This window comes from Palaemon carinicauda, chromosome 24, assembly GCF_036898095.1.
Source record: "Palaemon carinicauda isolate YSFRI2023 chromosome 24, ASM3689809v2, whole genome shotgun sequence".
In the NCBI taxonomy this organism is placed as follows: domain Eukaryota; kingdom Metazoa; phylum Arthropoda; class Malacostraca; order Decapoda; family Palaemonidae; genus Palaemon; species Palaemon carinicauda.
The window spans coordinates 3631840-3654003 of NC_090748.1; the positions used below are offsets into that span (position 1 = coordinate 3631840).

At 34.0% G+C, this 22164-nt stretch overlaps 1 protein-coding gene across 7 annotated transcripts in view; it reads left to right on the forward strand.

Annotated features, from left to right (window-relative positions):
* Positions 1-22164, forward strand: part of LOC137618047 (uncharacterized) — a 590306-nt gene that overhangs the window by 73940 nt on the left and 494202 nt on the right. For 6 of the 7 annotated variants that reach the window (XM_068347975.1, XM_068347979.1, XM_068347981.1 and 3 more), the window contains 7 exons: positions 4802-4895; positions 7192-7385; positions 15484-15651; positions 19284-19370; positions 21003-21110; positions 21302-21400; positions 21791-21883. In XM_068347975.1, coding sequence (XP_068204076.1) covers positions 4802-4895; positions 7192-7385; positions 15484-15651; positions 19284-19370; positions 21003-21110; positions 21302-21400; positions 21791-21883 — 843 coding nt within the window. The remainder of the gene's footprint in view (positions 1-4801; positions 4896-7191; positions 7386-15483; positions 15652-19283; positions 19371-21002; positions 21111-21301; positions 21401-21790; positions 21884-22164) is intronic. The other variant, XM_068347978.1, reaches the window with a different exon arrangement.

Below are 22164 nucleotides of genomic sequence, written 5' to 3' on the forward strand. Positions count from 1 at the left end.
AGATTTTGTTGCTATGGGTGCTAAAATGTTTTCCTCTTGTTTATTCCTAATTGCAAATGCATTTTCTGTAATTGGCTTTTTCTGTGTGATTATTAATTTTCTTTTGATTTGTTGTAGATAAACTAATTTGGGTGCTGGAATGTAAATTTTGTTTGAAATAGAAGATATCTTGTTAAATCACGGTGAGTAATGCTTGTCTGCCTTTTTGGAGAATGGCTTATTCTGCGTAGAAGTGCTAATATTTCTCGATGAATTAGTTTCTGTGCTATTATTGTCGAGGTTTGGTATATCTGTCTTGCATTATTTATGTTTAGGTAAATTTTAACATTTTAAGATGTTTAATCATTTTGCTATGCCTTTTTTCAATTCACCTGCTTTATCTCATTGCAAGATTCTTGTGCATGGCCAAGCTGGTCTTGGTTTTCTACCAAAGGCTTGTAGATGAATGTCATTGAAACCTTTGTCTGTTACTGGTGGATGGTTTGCATCTTATAGGAAATGTTTTGAATAACCAGATTTGTTACAAGGTAGTTTCTCAAATCTGCATCAATTTTTCAATTATTAGATGGGATAATGATGTAAAATGTTTCATTCCAATTTCAAAAGATTGTATTAATATCCCGTTTATGGCCTCAAAAATTGAACTGGTATTGCCATTGTGGTGTTTCTTGGTGGTAGAATGAATTTTACAAGGACATTTTCCTACACAAAATTATCATCTTTCATAAAACAGTCTTCTAAGGATCTATGATAAACTTAAGCTCAGTTTTAGAAGTAGGCAGCAAATGTATAATCAAGTGTTACATCAAATATATGTATATATGAACAGATAGTTAAAAACCTATTGCTTACCCTGTTAAGAGCACATCCATTGTATGTACATTAGATTTTCCATTTACAGTACAGTTTGAGAGTTTTGAGGATGTCCCAGAAACTCATTGGATGTTGATTTAAGATTTTTACCGAATGGATAAGAAACCAAATGTACAAAACATTTGCGTACAGTACTTTCTATAACTATAAAAAAATCATTCCAATACACTAAAAATGATACTGAATTCCAAAGGGATGGGAAAAAGTAGAAACTTAAGATTGTTGAGGTAGACCTTGCCATTAATTTCTTGAAGTTGGGTACCAATTTGGTATTTGGATGGAGTGCAGTTTGTTTTTATTTATTCACAGTGTAGAAAATGGATTGTAGCGATTATGTGGTTTGCTGTCATGTGCCAATATTTTACTAGCATTTGCAACTTGTGATTTTAAAGTGTGCCTACTAGCCTTAAATATAAATATTTTTTTTCCCTTTCATGTTGATTTTAATTTCATTTTAGCCTAATGGTCAATTACTAGTAGCTGCTTTCGGTAGTCATCTACTTAACCCTTTTACCCCCAAGCTATTTGGAACTTCCCAACCCTTAACCCCCAGGCGTTTTCTTTTTCAAGCACATTTTGCATTATATTTTTTTTTAAATTACGCTAACAGCCTTAATTTTCGTCATAGAGAGGTCAGGTTGGTCTCATTTTTTTGGAAAATGCCTGAAGTTTCTCAGAAAGTTCTAAAAAATATGCAAAAAAAAATGTAAATAGCAGTTTTTTTGCAAGGACGTACCGGTACGTCTATGGGGGTAAAGGGATGAGTTTTGTGAAACGTACCAGTACGTCCATTGGGGGTAAAAGGGTTAAAAATTACTTGTAGCGTTAAAGGAAGATTAGCATTGCATGTTGCATGTTTTATACCGTTGTGCTTACTGGAAGTTTGTAGTTTTATTTAGATTGTCTTGAATTTTGAAATGCTTAGTGATTTTTATGTCTAATTTATACAATATGTGTAAGAAAATTTACTAACCCCTAAAAATATATAAATAATAATGCTAATTTTAGATTTTTAGAAGGCACTAATAATTATAAGATGATTGGGCTAAAACATTGCACAATCATGTTTACCTATGTTGGTTGTATAGTTTATGAACATTTCCTAGATTTAACATTTTCTAAAGGAAGTACTGTACTGTACTATGCTAGATTGGTTGCTAATAATAATCATTTTAATTTTTTTGCTTTATACAGTGTACTTTACATAACCAAATAAATTTCAATACAAGCATTGTTAAAATAGGAAACCATATAGTGATCTGAGATTTTAATAATTTCCTGGTGTTTTTGATATTTTTGGGTTGATAAATAGGAAATGAAATGGGATTTTCTTTATATAAATTTGCATAAGTGCGATAATTATTTTTACATATAACCCCCTATTGCACTAAAATTACTGGTCTTATATGCCACAAAACACCTTAGATACTTCAATGAATATTTAAAGAAAGAGTAGTAATTCAGTTTAGGAATATGTTTTTGAATAAAAAAGGGAAAATTTTGCTGAAGCCAGTTTTTTAATAAAATAGAGTATAGTGTGGTGTCACAACCTTCCATAATATTATTAAAGTTTTTAGAACTGTCACAAGAAGTCACACTATCCGTTATATTGGAGAAGAAATTTGTATTATGTAGTACAATACTGTATATCAAATTGAAAACTTATCATATTTACACTACTGTATTCATTACTGTAATCTAAAATAGAAATCCATGTCTCAATAGATTCATATCAGCCAAGAATCAGGAGTATCTCACTGTGTATGGTTTGACCAGTCTTCATTTTCCTATGAGACTTGTTAGAGTGAACACACTTTTGTAGGATTGCTTTGTTGACTGCATTGCTTGTTTATCGGTGCGACAACACTTTTCCATGCCCCTGCTGACGTGGAGCTCCTTTTACTCCCTTTCACAACTTATCCACCTATTTTTTTCATAAACTTCCCCCTGATGTTCATATTGCTTCTTATCCAGAAGCTTGGTTTATTGACGTTTACCCCCAAAAATTTATAAAAACAATTTCCACTTTCTTTCCAGGTAATCTATAGTCCATTTCTTTTAGCGATGCATATTTGCACCGACTCGCAGCGGTGCCCTTTTAGCTCGGAAAAGTTTCCTGATCGCTGATTGGTTGGAATTATCTCGTCCAACCAATCAGCGACCCGGAAACTTTTCCGAGCTAAAAGGGCACCGCTGCGAGTCGGTGCAGATATGCATCGCTAAAAGAAATGGACTGTAGTGCAACGATCTATCTGTTAATAAGTAGCACACTAACAATTTTCCGTTCCTCTGTTTCTCCGTCGCAGTGGTTCAGTCAAGGTGTATCTTCCCACCAGGTTGTGTTGAAGTGTTTATTAAATTTCAAGTTGAATTACCCTCTTGATTGGTTAGCATATCTGCAAGGAAAGCATTGTGTTTTAAATAACCATTGTTGAAGTAATTTACATTCTATCTTGAGATTGGCTGCACTTGTTTGACCGATGGATATCTTATGAATAACCCAATTCCTGTATGTAGAGAATGTCAATCAAACTTGACAATTCAATGTTAAACTTTTAAAATAAATCACTTGAAATTTTTTTTTTGAATTTTCAACTTTTTCAACAAGGTTTTGAGAAGATATTTTTCAAGAAAATTCCAAATCTTAATTCTGAAGTAAATCCATCTGGCCAGTCCTGTGAGATTTTGAAATCCTGATACAGTATAGTGGTTCAACTGCCTATTGATGATAATTGCAGAGACTAAACTACAAGTCTTAGATTCTATGAACCTCCTTTTCTTCATGTAGCCTCTAGTCAGTCAGTTGAGGTAATCTCCAGCAATGAAGAACACTCCCGTTTTACCTCCGCCTTTCACCTTCTAGTGCTTCAGGCCACTGGTTCCCAGTCAACCTTTCCAGGAAGTCCCTCTCCTGTACCAATAAACCTTCCTCCCCTCTTTACTTAGATTAAGATGGTTGTTCTTCCATGAAAGGATACTCCAGAGGGGTTCCTAGATGAGTTTTTGCTTAATCTCTAGAAGCATTGGTCAAAATTAGGGAAGTCCTGGTTTGTTGATATTGTTTAACATGTGTTCCCTCACCTTTCTGACATGTACCTTCCTGTTTTAATGATGCAGTTACTTTATCGGATTTGAACAACTAAAAGGGTTTCAGGCCTTGTAGTGCCGGGTGAAATTCATGATGACGAAACCCTCTATCCCACTGACTTGTGTTGTCTAGAGGATAGGGAATTGTTCAACTTTGAAAATAACCGCTAGTGTGTCCTTACTTTACTAGATGCTTGTGTGTATTGAAAGGAAAGAAAATTGGATGCTTCTTATTTTTGGGGTAAATGTCTATAAATTGAGCTTCTAGAGAAGAAGCATTATGAACATCAGGTGAGTATGATAATTTTTTTTTTATCAAAATTAGAAAAATATGAATATCCTAACTTATTCTAAATTTATACAGTACAATAAATCTTTTTCTATTTTTTCCTATATTCTAATGTTTTTTTGGCAATAGAATTATATATGCTCCTATCTTCTAACTCAAACTATTTGCGAATGGATATAAATCTTAGTTGCAAGATTTTAAGCAGTATTATATGTAAAGGGTTGAGTAGGTACTAGTTGGATTTTTAGTGAGTTATCCCATGTAGGTATTGAGGGAGGAGAACAGAAATTCACTCTGAAATACTGTTAAGTTTTATAAACTAACATTGGTTTATTTATTTATTTATTTATTTATTTTTTTACTAATTATTCAACATTCTTATTATAGAATCCTTTAATGTTCTAAGTGATTAATATTCAATATCCCCTTGTCCTCATACAAGCTGAACTTAATGGAACTGTGAATGCTTGTATATTTTGTAATGTATTTATAACACATTTTATAAAAAAAAAATCTTGTGAAGGTATTTTCATGAATCTATTTAAATTTCAGTCAGCAAGTTCTGTTTCTGACCTGGGAGGTCGACCTCAGTCTCATTACCGTGCGAAGTCTAGCCCTGATCCTCTTGGTCTTCAGAGTAGTCCAGGTAAGCTCTTTATGCGAAAACAACACGTCCAAATCTCACTGGTGCTAGATAAGGAATGTGGGTAGAAGCGTGGGTAGTGGAAGGGGGGGGGGTAGTCGTAGTAGCGGGCAGTAGTCTGATGTCGAACGGCACCTCGTAGTATCGGGGGATATTGAGGAATGAGAGGACTAATTGGTAAGGGACCTCTGGTAGGTTCTAACACGCCCCAGTTACTATACCGACACACTATTAGAGTGAACGAGCTGGGTTTATTCCTGGCATTCCATGCAACTTTTTCTCTGGTATAATTAGCAGTATTCATACCTTAGAAATGTTGCTATAAGGAGTATTTCACGGAGTGACACAGGTCCCTCGCCAAGAAAGATTTTTCCTTCGTCAAAATCCCTTTTATATGTTTATATAGTAACATGATCCTTCGATGGTGGGAAAATTAACCTGTGACTAATTCACACCATCTTTTTCTTAAGGTGCTTATTAACCAGTCTCGTTTGTTCCTAAATAACATTTTGTAAACTCAATCTCTTTATCTGTGTATGCCAATCTTCTTTTCTTTTTTTCTAACCAAAGTTTTGCAAACTTAATCTCTTTATCTACGTAGGATTGCTGGTGCTAATCTTTTTAGCTTATTCCTAACCAAATTTTTGTAAACTTAATCTTTTTATCAATGCAGGATTGTTTCTGCCAATCTTCTTTTTGCTTTTCTCTAACCAAAGTTTTGCAAACTTAATCTTTTTATCTATGCAGGATTGTTTCTGCCAATCTTCTTTTTGCTTTTCTCTAACCAAAGTTTTGCAAACTTGATCTTTTTATCTATGCAGGATTGTTTCTGCCAATCTTCTTTTAGCTTTTCTCTAATAAAAGTTTTGCAAACTTAATCTTTTCATTTATGCAGGATTGTTTCTGCCAATCTTCTTTTAGCTTTTCTCTAACCAAAGTTTTGCAAACTTAATCTTTTCATTTATGCAGGATTGTTTCTGCCAATCTTCTTTTAGCTTTTCTCTAACCAAAGTTTTGCAAACTTAATCTTTTCATTTATGCAGGATTGTTTCTGTCAATCTTCTTTTTGCTTTCCTCTAACCAAAGTTTTGCAAACTTAATCTTTTCATTTATGCAGGATTGTTTCTGCCAATCTTCTTTTTGCTTTTCTCTAACCAAAGTTTTGCAAACTTAATCTTTTTATCTATGCAGGATTGTTTCTGCCAATCATCTTTTTGCTTTTCTCTAACCAAAGTTTTGCAAACTTAATCTTTTTATCTATGCAGGATTGTTTCTGCCAATCTTCTTTTTGCTTTTCTCTAACCAAAGTTTTGCAAACTTAATCTTTTCATTTATGCAGGATTGTTTCTGCCAATCTTCTTTTTGCTTTTCTCTAACCAAAGTTTTGCAAACTTAATCTTTTTATCTATGCAGGATTGTTTCTGCCAATCTTCTTTTTGCTTTTCTCTAACCAAAGTTTTGCAAACTTAATCTTTTTATCTATGCAGGATTGTTGCTGCCAATCATCTTTTCTTCTTTTTGCTTTTTCCTAACCAAATTTTAGTAAGCGCAATCTCTTTATCTATGTAGGATAATGTCTCCATTTGCTTTTCAATAACTTCTCATATTTTCTTAGTGGTCGTAACTTATCAAGCTTTGGTGTGGGGTAGTTTTCTCTTGAGGTTCTAACTGTATTCGTAACAATTCTTATTCCTTAATCACTATCAAATTCATGAAATCTCATCTTTGTGTTGACATTTATGAGGGATCATAATTTCTAGTGAGGGTTTTTTTGGTAGTCTCTCTGGCTTTTGTAATAGACTTCAATAAACAAAATTGTCAACATATTTCTTATTGATCTTAAGTTATTAAGGAGAATCCTTTAAACAGTGCTAATGAATTCCATTAACCCTTTTACCCCCAAAGGACGTACTGTACTGGTACGTTTCACAAAACTCATCCCTTTACCCCCATGGACGTACTGGTACGTCCTTGCAAAAAACTTCTGTTTACATTTTTTTTTTTGCCTATTTTTGTTCTTTTTTTGAGAAACTTCAGGCATTTTCCAATAGAATGAGACCAACCTGACCTCTTTATGACAAAAATTAAGGCTGTTAGAGCAATTTGAAAAAAATATACTGCAAAATGTGCTTGAAAAAAAAATAAACCCCTGGGGGTTAAGGTTTGGAAAGTTCCAAATAGCCTGCGAGTAAAAGGGTTAAGATTGGTATTATTTTTCCATTTGATGTAATTATTTCAAAAATAGTTAGTATTGATGTTGGTCATGCATTTACATGATGAACTTCTTATCATTTGCCAGGTTCTTGTCGACTGAGTGTGACGGATTCATTTAATAGCGGTTGTATGTCATCGAGCGTTGGCCCATTCAAGATATCTGAAGACAACTTTATTGGAGAGCCTCCAGGAACTCCTCCACCTCCATATGCTTCCACAACTACTCTTCAGCTAACTGCTGACGAAATGGATGAAAACTACTGTACCATACCTGATGATGTGAGTACAATATAGTGTAACTATTTTTAATATATTTGGCTTTGTTTCCAGTAAACTGCATGTGCTTATGCATGCAATTCCTAGTCGATGTGTTATTCATTCAACTTGAACTCAAGGAATAGTTTGATGTTTTTATTTTTTTCAAGTGAGTGGTATTTTTTTAAATGTTCCACTAATTGAACATTTCAACAAGGTACATCCCAAAACTCTTAAACACATTGAATATTTTAAACAGCTTATGTATATGTATGATGAATTACACCCAGAGATTCTATCATAGTTAAATTATAGATATAATTAAAAGACTTTCTCATTGCAACCCATTAATCACATAATGTCCTTCCTCATTGCAATAAAACCCAGTCATACTGACGTGTTAAAAAGATCCACGTGCCCTCGCTTCACATCCTCATGTGAGGCCGTAGCCTTTGTTTATTCATAGACTTTATATACTTTCAAAAGGGTTTAAGATATGTGACTTGGCCCCGTTAGAACAATGTTGTTATTTCTATGAGCCTCCCCTGATGTTTGTATTGCTTCCTCTCTAGAAGCTCAGTTTAATTGACATTACCTGTAAAGTTCTTTTAATTTTGAAGTTTTTCCATTCTGGCAGTAAACACCTGCATAGTAAAGGAATGAAACATTCCGGTGGTAATTCATAAAAACCCCAGGATTGACGTGAAAGAGTATCTTTGTCTTTTTTGCAGTTTCTCTGTTGTCACCGTTTAGTTCAGATGTTCTCCAGGTTTTCTTTCCCTGGGTTTCTTAGCAATTACTGCATAGAGTATTCAGGGGGAATTGTTTCTGTAAGATCTATACAAGGATTATGTACAAGCATATAATACAGAACCATTCACAGAAAATACCATTGACTTCGGGAAAATGTTAACAGCCTCTGTTGCCAATGGAAACTAGAACAGCGACAAGAACTGATAGGCAATATTAGAATATTAGGAATATTAGAAAGAAACTCCTTACCAAAACAAGAACACTGAAGCAAGAGTAGCTGCAGTGGAAAACCAATTATTACTCGGGGGAAAAACGTGTGATAAAGAACGAGGCTACCTCAAGAGAATGAAATCTGGAAGCGACAGCTTCATGCAGGAGAGTGGTGAATAATTCTCTCTCTCTCTCTCTCTCTCTCTCTCTCTCTCTCTCTCTCTCTCTCTCTCTCTCTCTCTCTCTCTCTCTCTCTCTGTGTGTGTGTGTGTGTGTTTCAGTGATGAAAATACTGTATATACAGTAGTAACAAGATTACTCGGTAGCACGCTGAAAGCAAATCCTTTTGTTTGCCAGCGCGTTTTCCCCAGAATATGATGTCACAAGACAGGTGACATAAACTCTACAAAGAAAGACTTGAAAAATATATAAATCCCTTTTCTTTTGTCTTGCAAGAAATTAAAGAAAATAGTAACTTGTCAAGCAAAAGTATTTCATTTTCATAATGTAAAAGAAAATTTATTATTTTTAAGAAAATATTTGTCCTATTAGTGTACTTTCTTTAGGTAATTATCAATCTATTATCAGAGATAAAATGAAACTAGTGTATAGTCAAATTTACCCTACGAAGTACTCACAACAGCCGATACAGACCCATAAAATACTTTGTATCGTTACTTGATATTTCGATAATGAGAATACTGATACTAATTGTTAGCCTATTGGAAGGAAATCACTGTATTGACCGGTCGCTTTCTGCTGGTAATATGATGTCGCCAGACATATGATATGAACTCGACAGATATTAAAACTTTTCTTAATGTACTTTTTACTGAAAATGGATTCTATATATTACCATTAAAAGAAAATACCAATATACCAAGATAAATCAGTCTATTTTTATACAAGGAAATAGATGCTTTCCAAGGAAATAGATGATTTCCAAGGAAATAGATGATTTCCAAGGAAATAGATGATTTCCAAGGAAATTGATGATTTCCAAGGAAATTGATGATTTCCAAGGAAATTGATGATTTCCAAAGAAATGTTTGTCCTATTAGCGTACTATTTCCGATAGACTTGTGATGTCGTCATCCTGAAAAAATTGTCGTAAAGTCGAATTGTCATAAGTCGCATATGTCGTAAGTCGACGACTACCTGTATGTGTTTAGGGTAAATGTTGATCAATTGAGCTTCTGGAGGAAAAGCAATATGAACATCAAGAAAGATTAAAAATAACAACTTATTAAAATTCTTTTTTTTAAATAAACCTCTTCGTGATATTAGAAGCTGCATTTTAGTAAAGCACTCATTTATCATGTAATACTTTATCCTTGACACATGTAGGTCTCCTTTATTTGCCTATTTTGAGGCACAAATTTTGACCATCAATAATATGAAATTTTCCACGCTATTCTTTTCTGACAATAAATTTTAAGGGCTATTCGATAAAATGTTTTAATTACATTTTTTTTTCAAAATGTTCCTAGTTCTAATCAGCTGTTATATTACTCTGCTAATTCCCTATAACTGAAGGAGTCCTCTCTAGTACAGTATATTTGAACTCGCTTTGTCCCAAGGCATATCAAAGGTTTTAATGTTCAATGTATTTCGTTTGTGTTAATTGCATGGAACCTTTGTTAACATTTGAAAACATGAACTGTGCTGTAATACATGTCATTGTGAGCAATATATTGTACTGTACTTTTTAATTTTGCTACTTTTTGCTATAGGAGCCATAGAATCTTATTATATTTCAGCCCAAGACTCGTATACCTAAGCAGTTTATTTTTGCACAAACGAATACCAGGTTATGTAAAGCATAGAGGATCGTTGAGTAACCTATGGTAGATGTAGGCCACCATCCCTGCCTGTACCTTATTATTTTGAATGGTCTTTTTGGATATCAATATTTCATTTTAATCAGTTTAACAAATTCTATTTGTGTTGATTTTATTGTGGTGGCTGATGTGGTAACGTCCCTGACTGGTGAACGCCAGACAGGGGTTTGAGTCCCGCTCAGACTCGTTAGTTTCTTTGGTCGCTGCAACCTCACCATCCATGTGAGCTAAGGAAGGGGGTTTGGGGGAGCCTATAGGTCTATCTGCTGAGTCATCAGCAGCCATTGCCTGGCCTTCCTTGGGCCCAGCTTGGGTGGAGAGGGGTCTTGGGCGCTGATCATATCTGTATATGGTCAGTCTCTAGGGCATTGTCCTGCTCGATAGGGCAATGTCACTGTCCCTTGCCCTTGCCATTCATGAGTGGCCTTTAAACCTTTAAATGGTGAAAGGTGTTTCCATTCCCTATTTTATCTTTTCATTTCTGTTATTTACACATTTTCACTGTTTATTCCTTGGTTTATTCCTTGTGTAATTCCCTGTGCCATTTTATCCGTATTCCCTTTCTTATTCCCTAATATTCAGTAGCTCCCTCTATATTCTATCTGTTTTATCTATATTAATTTGATTTAATGCAGATTTTTAATTGTATCATGCATTTTATATCAAATGTTACCTAATCATATATATATATCTGAGTTTTGTTTTAGAGACTTGTTAATTTTTATTGGCAATATCTTTATATTATGGTTATTATATGACACAAATGCTGAATAGTTAGCAGTTGTTGACGAGGAAGTTATTCTGTGTATTTTTCATTACTTTTAATTAGTATCATTATTTTTAGCATCATACAGTTCTTCTCAATAAGAAGTTTTCCTTATGGAAAATGAACACCTCAATCAAACTGAAGAGTTACTTGAGGAGGTGGATGAGTTTAAGTACTTGGGGTCTGTTGTTGCAGCAAATGGTGGAGTGGAAGCAGATGTACGTCAGAGAGTGAATGAAGGTTGCAAAGTGTTGGGGGCAGTTAAGGGAGTAGTAAAAAATAGAGGGTTTGGCATGAATGTTAAGCGAGTTCTATATGAGAAAGTGATTGTACCAACTGTGATGTATGGACCGGAGTTGTGGGGAATGAAAGTGATGGAGAGACAGAAATTGAATGTGTTTGAGATGAAGTGTCTAAGGAGTATGGCTGGTGTATCTCGAGTAGATAGGGTTAGGAACGAAGTGGTGAGAGTGAGAACGGGTGTAAGAAATGAGTTAGCAGCTAGAGTGGATATGAATGTGTTGAGGTGGTTTGGCCATGTTGAGAGAATGGAAAATGGCTGTCTGCTAAAGAAGGTGATGAATGCAAGAGTTGATGGGAGAAGTACAAGAGGAAGGCCAAGGTTTGGGTGGATGGATGAAGTAAAGGAAGCTCTGGGTGATAGGAGGATAGATGTTAGAGAGGCAAGAGAGCGTGCTAGAAATAGGAATGAATGGCGAGCGATTGTGACGCAGTTCCGGTAGGCCCTCCTGCTTCCTCCGATGCCTTAGATGACCGCGGAGGTAGCAGCAGTAGGGGATTCAGAATTATGAAGCTTCATTTGTGGTGGATAATGTGGGAGGGTGGGCTGTGGCACCCTAGCAGTACCAGCTGAACTCGGTTGAGTCCCTTGTTAGGCTGGGAGGAACGTAGAGAGTAGAGGTCCCCTTTTTGTTTTTGTTTCATTTGTTGATGTCGGCTACCCCCCAAAATTGGGGGAAGTGCCTTGGTATATGTATGTATGTATGTACCAATTAGTTGAAGTTAGTAACTGAATCATCTTTCTTCAGAAAGCATGTATAATGTTCAAAACGCTTCCACACGACTAAAATTACAGAAAGATCTTTTCTCATAATGCATCTGTAATTTTTGTAATGTTAAAAACACTTCCACAAGACTTAAATTACAAAAACATCAGTGTTCAGAAAGGATCTATAGTGTTCAAAACAGTTCCATAAGACTGACATTACTGAAACATCCTTCTTCAGAAGCATGCCTAATGTCAAAAATGCTTCCAGACGACTGAAATTACAGAAAGATAAGTGCTCAGAATGCGTCTGTAATGTTCAAAATGCTTCTCTAAGACTAAAATTACAGAAACATAGTTGTCCGGAATGCATCCATAATGATGTTAGTGACTAGATGTCAACATGAACCTTTTTATCTGACCGTTGTTTTACTAGAAATTTTGATTAAGTAGAGCGCAATATATTTCATGCTTTGATAACTATACAGCGCATTTTTAAAAAAGATAGTGTAAATGTTTTTGTTATATTATTATACATACATATATATACCAAGGCACTTCCCTCAATTTTTGGGGGTAGCCGACATCAAACAAATGAAACAAAAAAGGGGACGTCTCCTCTCTATGTTCCTCCCAGCCTGTTAATATACTATAGAAAATGATTTCTTCGACAAACGAACAAGTCACCTTATGTATTCAGTTAAGCATGAAAGGGTTTACCCGTGAAACTTTTTTTTTTTTTAGTAAACGAAAGGGAAAAAAATATATGTAAAATAATTACAGGAATTTGTCTACATAAAATATGCCTTAAGTGAAATTAATACTGATAGAATGTAGTGGTGATATTGAATTGTAAGGAATAAGGATGATAAAGAATGGAGTAATGGGGAAAGGATAATATGGAATAAGGAAGGGAATAATGATGTGGGGAATAAACGTAGGCTGATATGAAAGTAAAAATGTGTGAATAACAGAATTGAAAAGGAAATTCTGAAGAAGGAAAATGTGAGAAACTTTTTAGTGTTGACATTACATAAGATAAATACAGATAGAATATAGTTGGGCATACTAAATAAAAGGGAAGAAGTATAATAGGAATAAGAATGGGTATAAGGAATAAACTAGACCAAAATATATAATTAATAGATATGAATACTTATAAAAGAAATAGAAAAGAGGGAAAAATGGGAAATCTTTTAGCACTTACACCAGCATCCCTTTACGGGAAACACGACTTTACATCGGCCTTCTCTACTGGGTGGTGATGTAATGACACCTTTTTTTTATGATTTTGCCTTGTACTTCCAGTTTAGTTGCCTCGGTTAATTAAATTTTCGGCATTTAATTTTTTCATATCATGAGTTGAACAGTGGATAGTTCATATCAAGTAGAAAGTTTTTTAAAAACTTAAATCAATGCAAAGGAGTTCTCTGGTAGATTACTTATTGTCAACACTGTTTGGCACTGTCTACCGGAGAACTCCTTAACCCTTTTACCCCCAGGCTATTTGGAAATTTACAACCCTTATTTTTTTTTCTAGAACATTTTGCAGTATATTTTATTTAAATTGCTCTAACAGCCTTAATTTTCGTCATATAGAGGTCAGGTTGGTCTCATTCTCTTGGAAAATGCCTGAAGTTTCTCAAAAAATTATCAAAAATATGCAAAATAAAAATATAAATAGCAGTTTTTTGCAAGGACGTACCGGTACGTCCATGGGGTTAAAAGGATGAGTTTTGTGAAACGTACCAGTACGTCCTTTTGCAGGTAAAAGGGTTAAGATTGATATAAGTTTTAAAAAAAATTTACAGCTTGTTATGTGTGGCTTAATCCCTCCCCTTTGAATTACTTTTTAACTTATCAAAAATTCTGTGAAAATGTGTAATTTAAGAAGTTTTTTTTTTTTTTTTTTTTTTTTTTTTTTTTTTTTTTTTTTTTTTTTTAACGGGGCTACCCTCCTCCCATCCCCAGTCATTTTAGATCTTAAATTATATAACACAAACAGAATGAAAATGATAGTGAGTTGTTCAGGACCTAGATCTCCCATTGTGCATGTTCTGTGTAAGGAAAACTATTGTTCTGTCAAAAAGAACAGATTCATCTGGACATTCAAGAGACCACAAATGTTGATAATATTTTAAGTACTGTAGTGGGGTTTTATGAAGGAGTAATAATTTTTCCCTAATAATTTCATCTATATTTTAGTGTTTTCATCTTTACTGAAATACCTTGGCATATTTCTGGACAACCATTTACATAAAGAAAGTGTTGATTTACTGGAAAATGATTAATACATATTTAAAGTTTTGATTTTGATGCTATACTCAATTTTTTCTATCGAGGCAGATTTGCACTTACTTGCAGGGGTTGCCCTTTTAGCTCGGAAAAGTTTCCTGCTATCTGATTAGTCAGAATTATCTCGTCCAACCAATCAGCGATCAGGAAACTTTTCCGAGCTAAATGGGCACCCCAGCGAGTCGGTGTAAATCTGCCTCAATGAAAAAAATTGAGTTTAGTTATCTACAGTTAATTTTCTGCCTCATTGGAAGATTGTAATACCCTGTGATTTTTATCCCTTATTGTAGAATACTTACCATGATTTTATTTGATCAGAATATTTTTAGTTTAGTTTTATGGTTATGGTTAGTTCACATTATAGTTAGTATAACTGATATTCATGTACAACTGTTGCTGAGTGTTCTTAACTTTAGTTGAGGTTAGTAAGCTTTTGGTTGTGTGAGACAGCTGCGATTTATTAAACATTTTTTTTGTTAGTGTTATGCTCGCTTGAGTGTGGAGGAAGTCAAGGGTTTTGAATTAGTATCAAACAGCGTATGTTCACAGAGTTATATCAATAATCGTACTGTACTTAACTCTATAATATCATATAAACTGTACATAATTTAGATTTTTGCTTTCAGAATAGGTAAATTTTCTCTAATATTACCTTTGTATGTAACTACAGTCACTGTGTGTGTGTTACTTTGCTAGTGATGTGACTTATCATTTGCTTATTAATAGAGAATTTGCCCTTTCAGCAAAAATTCTAAAATGCTTCTATAAGACATCCTGGTTATGATGGCAGTAGAATAGTATATATATATCTTAATAACTCACCGGTACTTTCATCATTATAATCCTTCCGTATAGAAATCAGATTACAGAATCTACAAGTCCCTTTTTTATACTGAAATTTAATATCAACTTAAAATTGAATGAAATGGTTGGTAGCGAATGACTAGCCTTGGCTAATTCTTCACTCACATGACAAGAATTTGAGGGAGCCATTTTTGTATGTTAGCACTAATCAACTTTGTTTTCCCATTATTAGTTATTCCTTTTGCTGTTTTCGTTGAGTTTCTAATTGAGGATAACACCTGTGAAGCTAAGTCTCACCCCTTGATTTCCATAGGCTTCTACTAAATCAATCCATCGTGTACTGTATTGTTTAAACCTAGTCACAGCTGTCTCTGCTTTCTTTGGTGATTTGTATTATGTCTCGCTTCTTTGCTTTTTAACACCTAATTTGTACTTTTGGGGGGTTAGGGTGATGGTGGTGGAGATTTTGCACCGTCGGCTCCTCCCCTATCTCCCTCTCCTCCTCCCCCTTTGCCGAGCCGACCAACCTTACCCGGCCTACCACCCAAACCGGGATCGCATCATTCAAGCCCTTTTACCTCTCAGGTTACGAGCCCTACAAGCCCTAATGGACAGGTAAAATGATGTTGCATCTTAAGCTTCCACATAAATATTTAAATTTGTTGTTTATGAGATTCCTTACATTAGCTTTACTTGTGTTTGTTTGAGTTTAATGTGCTATTTATCTGTTTTGAGCCCTTTGCTTTATTTAAAAACAATTTAAGTGTAATATGTTTTTTATTAATGGTAGTGTTGTGAATGAACGTTGTCATTGCCTCAACTAACTCCATACATTTTAAAATTCTTTTACTCTTTTGATAATAAATTTGATTATGTATATGATGTAAATCCACTAGGTCACTAATTTAAGTTTATATTATAAATTGAGTATGACTTAGGGTAAACATATACAGTATTCTGAACATTGTCATTGGGGTGTATTGAAAATACGAGTATAGAAATCTAGACATCAAAGGGAGTGGCTTGAAGTATATGTCTTTGAGAAGCAAAAACTGGAGGAAAAGGAATGTAAACATTGGGGAGCGAAGTGGAAAGAGAACAAAAATGGAATGGATAAGAAGTAGAAAACAAAGTAAAGCAGGTGGCGTTCAAGGTTCTGTTGCCTACAGTGCACCGCACAGGCACCTTTAATGCTGTATTGTACTGTGCCTTTTTATGATGTGTTGGATAAACAGAAACAGAAGGATAAAAGAGACAAACTATGCATTAGTTTGATTTGAAAAATAAAGATTTATGAAATTAATCTTTGTGGTAATAAAACCATTAAATCTTCAGCCACGATCTTATAAAACTAAATTTTTCTTACATGTACAATCAATTTCTCATGATATTAGTCAGGACTTTTGCACTTCTCTCCTAAGGTTTCTTTGAAACCAACCGAGTTCCCAAAAGACAAACCAGATGAGACGTCCCCCTTAAAAGTGTTCATGTGGTCATGCAACATTTGTGGATGCTTAGAATGTCAGTCTGTAGATTGAGGATGAAATACCTGCAGAGATTTACAATATACCATTGATCAGACCCCTCCTTCACTATTTCTTTTCCTGAACAGGAATTGGCAATTCATCTTTAACATAGCTGTTTGTTGTAGGCACATCACCTCGTCATCAATCAAATTCTACCAAGCGGAGATAAAGACAATGGGTCTGTCTCTTTACGGATTCTAAGCCATGATCAGTGAGCAGGTATAGGTATTTGGAACAGCGGTAAATGCTGGTCTGGGTGGAGGATATGCTATGGCCAAGGGAATGGTGCTGTTTCTTGGTTGAACTTTTCTACATGCAAGATTGTTTGACTGTAGGCCAGTTATTTTTATTATTATTACTAGTAATGCTACAACCTTAGTTGTAAAAGCAGGGTGCTATAAGCCCAAAGGCTTAAATACAGAAAAGTAGCTCAATAAAGAAAAGAAATATGGAAATAAATAAACTAAAAGAGAAATAATGAATAATTAGCAGGAAATATCTTAAGATCAGTAACAACATTAGAATAGATCTATCGTATATATGTCAGCCTGTTCAACTTAAAATCATTCTCTGTAAGTTTGAATTGAAGTTTCAATGATTCAACTGACTGATTACGGAGATGATTCTACAATCTGGCCACAGCTGGAATAAAACTTCTAGAAAACTGTGTAGTATTGAGCCTTATGATGGAGACGGCATGACTTAGAATTAAGTGCATGCCTAGTACTACATACAGGATGGTAGAGTCTTGACAGATCTGAATGTAAAGGATAGCCAAAATTAAGAAAAATCTTATGCTACGATGGTGCTAGAGATTAATATCTAGATCAGGAATAAGAAATTTTATAGACAACAAGATTTTTTCCAACTAATTAAGATGAGATTCAGCAGCTGAAGATAAGAAAGGAGAGCAATATTAAAAATAAGACATAATGAAAGAATTAAGAAATTTACTATAGCATTGAAATGAAGTTTGCTAGACTACTGGTAAATAAAGGAGTCCCATTAGTAGAGATAGCCAGGACTTTTTTTAGGTACATATAAGGTCTATACTACTCAAAGCATCAGAAACATGAACACAGATAAGAAAAATGGAGATTATTTTATTAATAGGGACCTGAGAATCTTTAGATTTATGGCTGGAGCATATCAAGGATGAGGAATGGGTGGAGGGACAGGTTATCCAAGGCTCGAATTCCCTTGGGGCTAGTCCCAACACTGCACTTCCCGCAATGCGCCGTATGTAGTGTTCTTTTACCCCTGGCAGCACTTGCCTTATATCCTTCTACTTCACATCATTGCCTACTTAAATACTTCTATCTTGCTGTCCAGGCTCTTCTAACTTTTTCTTCTTTAGTGCAGCTCAAGGATGTCACCCTAGATGCAATTATGCACTGAATGCCCTCACAAGCCCCGACGCTAGGGTATATAACCCAAATCAATTGATCTAATTCCTCCAAAGACTTGAAAACTCATAGTTTGAGGTAATTTGAAAACGAGAAAAGGAATGAGGAACAGTTGGTTAGGAAAGAATAGATAATAGAGAAGCTGAACTAAGACATGGAAAGATGTAGGAAATTGGGGGAAAAGGCTATAGATGAATACACAGCTGTGGTGTGGTCCTGTGCGGAAGAGAAGTGAGCGAAGAAGACTCGTCTTATTTAAGCCTTCAAAGTAAAAAGTTTTTTATGAAAAAAGAGTTGCCAAATCTTCATTGATATTTGAATTTCTTTATAGTTTTGTTACATACTCATTTATGAAATAATGTACTTGTGTACCGATTTCACACTGATATTTAGTCAAAACCAGTATTCTCATTGACCATAGTTGTATAGAGGTTGCAGTGAGCATATCAACAAAAAGCTGTTGAATAAATCATCAAAGGTGAATGGTCATGTAATGGCAATGCTTAACCCTTTTACCCCCAAGCTATTTGGAACTTTCCAACCCTTAACCCCCAGGGATTTTTTTTCAAGCACATTTTGCAATATATTTTTTTTAAATTGCTCTAACAGCCTTAATTTTTGTCATAGAGAGGTCAAGTTGGTCTCATTCTTTTGGAAAATACCGGAAGTTTCTCATAAAGTTATGAAAAATATTGAAAAAATGTAAATAACAGTTTTTTGCAAGGACGTACCAGTACGTCCATGGGGATAAAGGGATGAGTTTTGTGAAAAGTACCAGTACGTCCAATGGGGGTAAAAGGGTTAATAAATGCAATTGGAATACTGTAGTTTATTTTTGGTACGGAGCAGATATGCACACGCGTCGTTTAGAATCCTTAATAAATTGTCATTATGATTATGTTCCATGAGTTCAGAGAAAGTATTTTTTATTTTCCTCTAAAAGAATTAATATTTTTTCAGGTTACAAAGATTTTTTTTGTTAATGAGTGCCTAAACAAAACCATTAAAAAAGATTTACTTGTTTCATTTAGGTACAGTATTAGAGATTAATTATACAATGAAGTACAAAGCAGATCAGAAAAGGTTCCATAATTATATTGTGGGTTCAGCTTTACCATTACAGTATACAGTAGATCAGGGCTATTAAGAATGTTTTTTTTTTTTTTTTTGTTTTTTTTAGAAATTTCAATACAATTATGATTTTGGTGGTAGTGGTATTTTGTAGTATAGTAAAACTTGCTTGATTTTTATCTTTTTGAGTGAAATGACTTTTGTATCATCTTACTATATAATTATTATTGTTTTTCTTAAATAGGTTGTGGGCCAACCAAACATGATGGGATTTGTGCAGTCGCAGCCTATTCTTAGTATGGAAGATGAAGAATTTTCTGATCCTGAACCTGTAAGTAGTCCAGATATATATTGTATGTTTTCTAGGGAAATATATATGCATACGTCATATATTGTTTTAGTTTTTTATTGTGAAATATTTATGAAGTTAGTCACAGTTTGGCTATAACCAAAGGTCTTTAGGTCACTTTAAGGCTTTCCACTCAAATTGAGCAATACTGTTTATTATTATTATTATTATTACTACTACTAGCCAAGCTACAACCCTAGTTGGAAAAGCAAGATGCTATAAGCCCAAGGGCTCCAATAGGGAAAAATAGCCCAGTGAGGAAAGGAAATGGGGAAATAAATAAATGATAAGAATAAATTAACAATAACTCATTCTAAAAACAGTAACAACGTCAAAACAGATATGTCCTATATAAACTATTAACAACGTCAAACACAGGTATGTCATATATAAACTTTTAAAAAGACTCTTGTCAGCCTGGTCAACATAAAAACATTTGCTCCAACTTTGAACTTTTGAAGTTCTACTGATTCAACTACCCGATTAGGAACTTATGAACTTAAACAAATGTAGTTTCTAGACAAAAGATTGCTTATTCAAGTTTAAGGCCACATTAACAGATATTTGGGTCTGTCATTGATAAAGTATGTCAGCCTTTCAAATTTGTGCTATAAGTAGATTTTATTTTCTCCAAAGTTTATAATCATGTAAAGTAACAGGAAGAAATGTAACTTTTTATAATAGTTTCCCCTATATATTTGGGTAAGATCAGTTACGTCAATTTATCTTTTTAAAGTAAAGAGCATTATCTTTTAGACAGACTATTTTTTCCCTTTTTAATTGCTGAAGGGATGAAGTAATAGTATGGGCTGCAAATCATGTACATATTTTTTTTATTTATGAGCAGACTTAATTTGGTAGTTGCCGTCAAGATCTGTACTTGAAAATCCTTGCTTCTAGCCGCCTACCTCGATGCAAGCAAACAGAAAAGAAATACGTTTTTTAGAATAATAACTGAAGGTTGAGGAAGAGCTACCAATCATAGTACTGTACAGTGCTAATGCTAAGTCCAAATGACAACTACAAGTCTCTCTAAAGATCATGCCTTTGTATTATTATTATTATTATTATTATTATTATTATTATTATTATTATTATTATTACTACTTGCTAAGCTACAACTCTAGTTGGAAATGCAGGATGCTATAAGCCCAAGGGCTCCTACAGGGAAAATAACTCAGTGAGGAAAGGAAATAAGGAAATAAACTACAAGAGAAATAATGGGACAATAAAAAATGTTAAGAACAGTAACATTAAAGTAGATCTTCCATATATAGGCTATAAACATTTTGAAAAAGTAAGAGGAAGAGAAATAAGATGGAAAAGTGTGTCTTGAGTGTACTCTCCAGATGCCTCAGTGCAATGGTCTCAGATTTGAAAGAGGGACAAAAACACCTCTTCCTTATTCACGGGTGACCAAGTTGCGTGCACACCACGAGTAATAACTTTGTGGAGCCATTTATTCTTTAATGTGGCTAGTTGTGGTAGTTTCTTTGTTTTTCTATTGTATAACTTTCTCACAAATCTGTCAGTTTTGGTAACTTCCAAAGCAATGTCATTCTGAAATGGAACTGATGACTAAAACAAACATATCTTATTTTTGTTCTCCCTCAGCTTGAAGACCACGGCCCATTCCAGAGTTTAAGTAGGTTATGGAACCACAATGCGTACTTAGCAGTTTTCATGAATTATGTAATATCCAACTGCGATTCTTCAAGTTTGGTAAGTATATGTTTGGTTAAATAAAAAAAAACAATTTGTTGCATTTTATATTTATTGAATTATTTTTTTAAAGATTGTCAGTTCCTTGTGTGTAAAGCAAATGTATTTTCAAAATACTTTATTTGGATATATTTCTTACATTCTTCTCAGATCCTTATATTTAGATTTAACCAACAATTTCTTTTTCACAGTTTTTCTATGTAATAACACATCTTTATAAGGAAGGTGTAGGAAAAGATATGAAGAGATGGGCTTATGAAATTACTTCAAGTTTTTTATATCCTGGTGCAGTGAGTATTGTTTGCCTCAGTATGTTAGCAAAATATCATTGACAAAAGAAACAATACAATTTCAAATTGAAAATTACATAAAATTAGTAAAGAATTATTAAAAAATACTTAGGAAGCTTAGAATTTCTTCACATAAAATATTTTAGGCCTGACCTCAATTGTAATACCTCTGCTGTCCCCCTTTTCATAACAGACTGATTTTTTAATAATTTTGTATGTATTTTTTAATGAGTCTTTACTTATTTTTTATGATTGACAAAGTTTTTTTTATTGAATTTAATTAAACTTGGTTTCTATAGTATTCTAGTTCTAATTGCAATGTTACATAATTTGCAGATTGAATTTAAAAACTAGTAATTGGCTCTCATTTTGATAAACATTGTTTTACAGCCTCTTCGGTTAAGTAATACCGACGAAACAATTTTACACGAAATAGACGAAACATTACAAAATGAACTGGACAAGGAAGAAATTCTTCGTAAGGTAAGCAGGAGAACTACAGTACTTTCATTTTGAATTATTGAGGTACCTGGCTTCACTGATAAAATACTGTGACCTCTCATTTATTTGTGCCTTTATTATTATTATTATTACTTGCTAAGCTACAACTCTAGTTGAAAAAGCTAGATGCTCTAAGCCTAATGAGGGCTCCAACGGGGAAAATAGCCCGGTGAGTCAAGGCAATAAGGAAATAAAATAACTGCAAGAAAATTAATCAACAATTCAAATAGAATATTTTAAGAACATTAAGATAAATCTTTCTT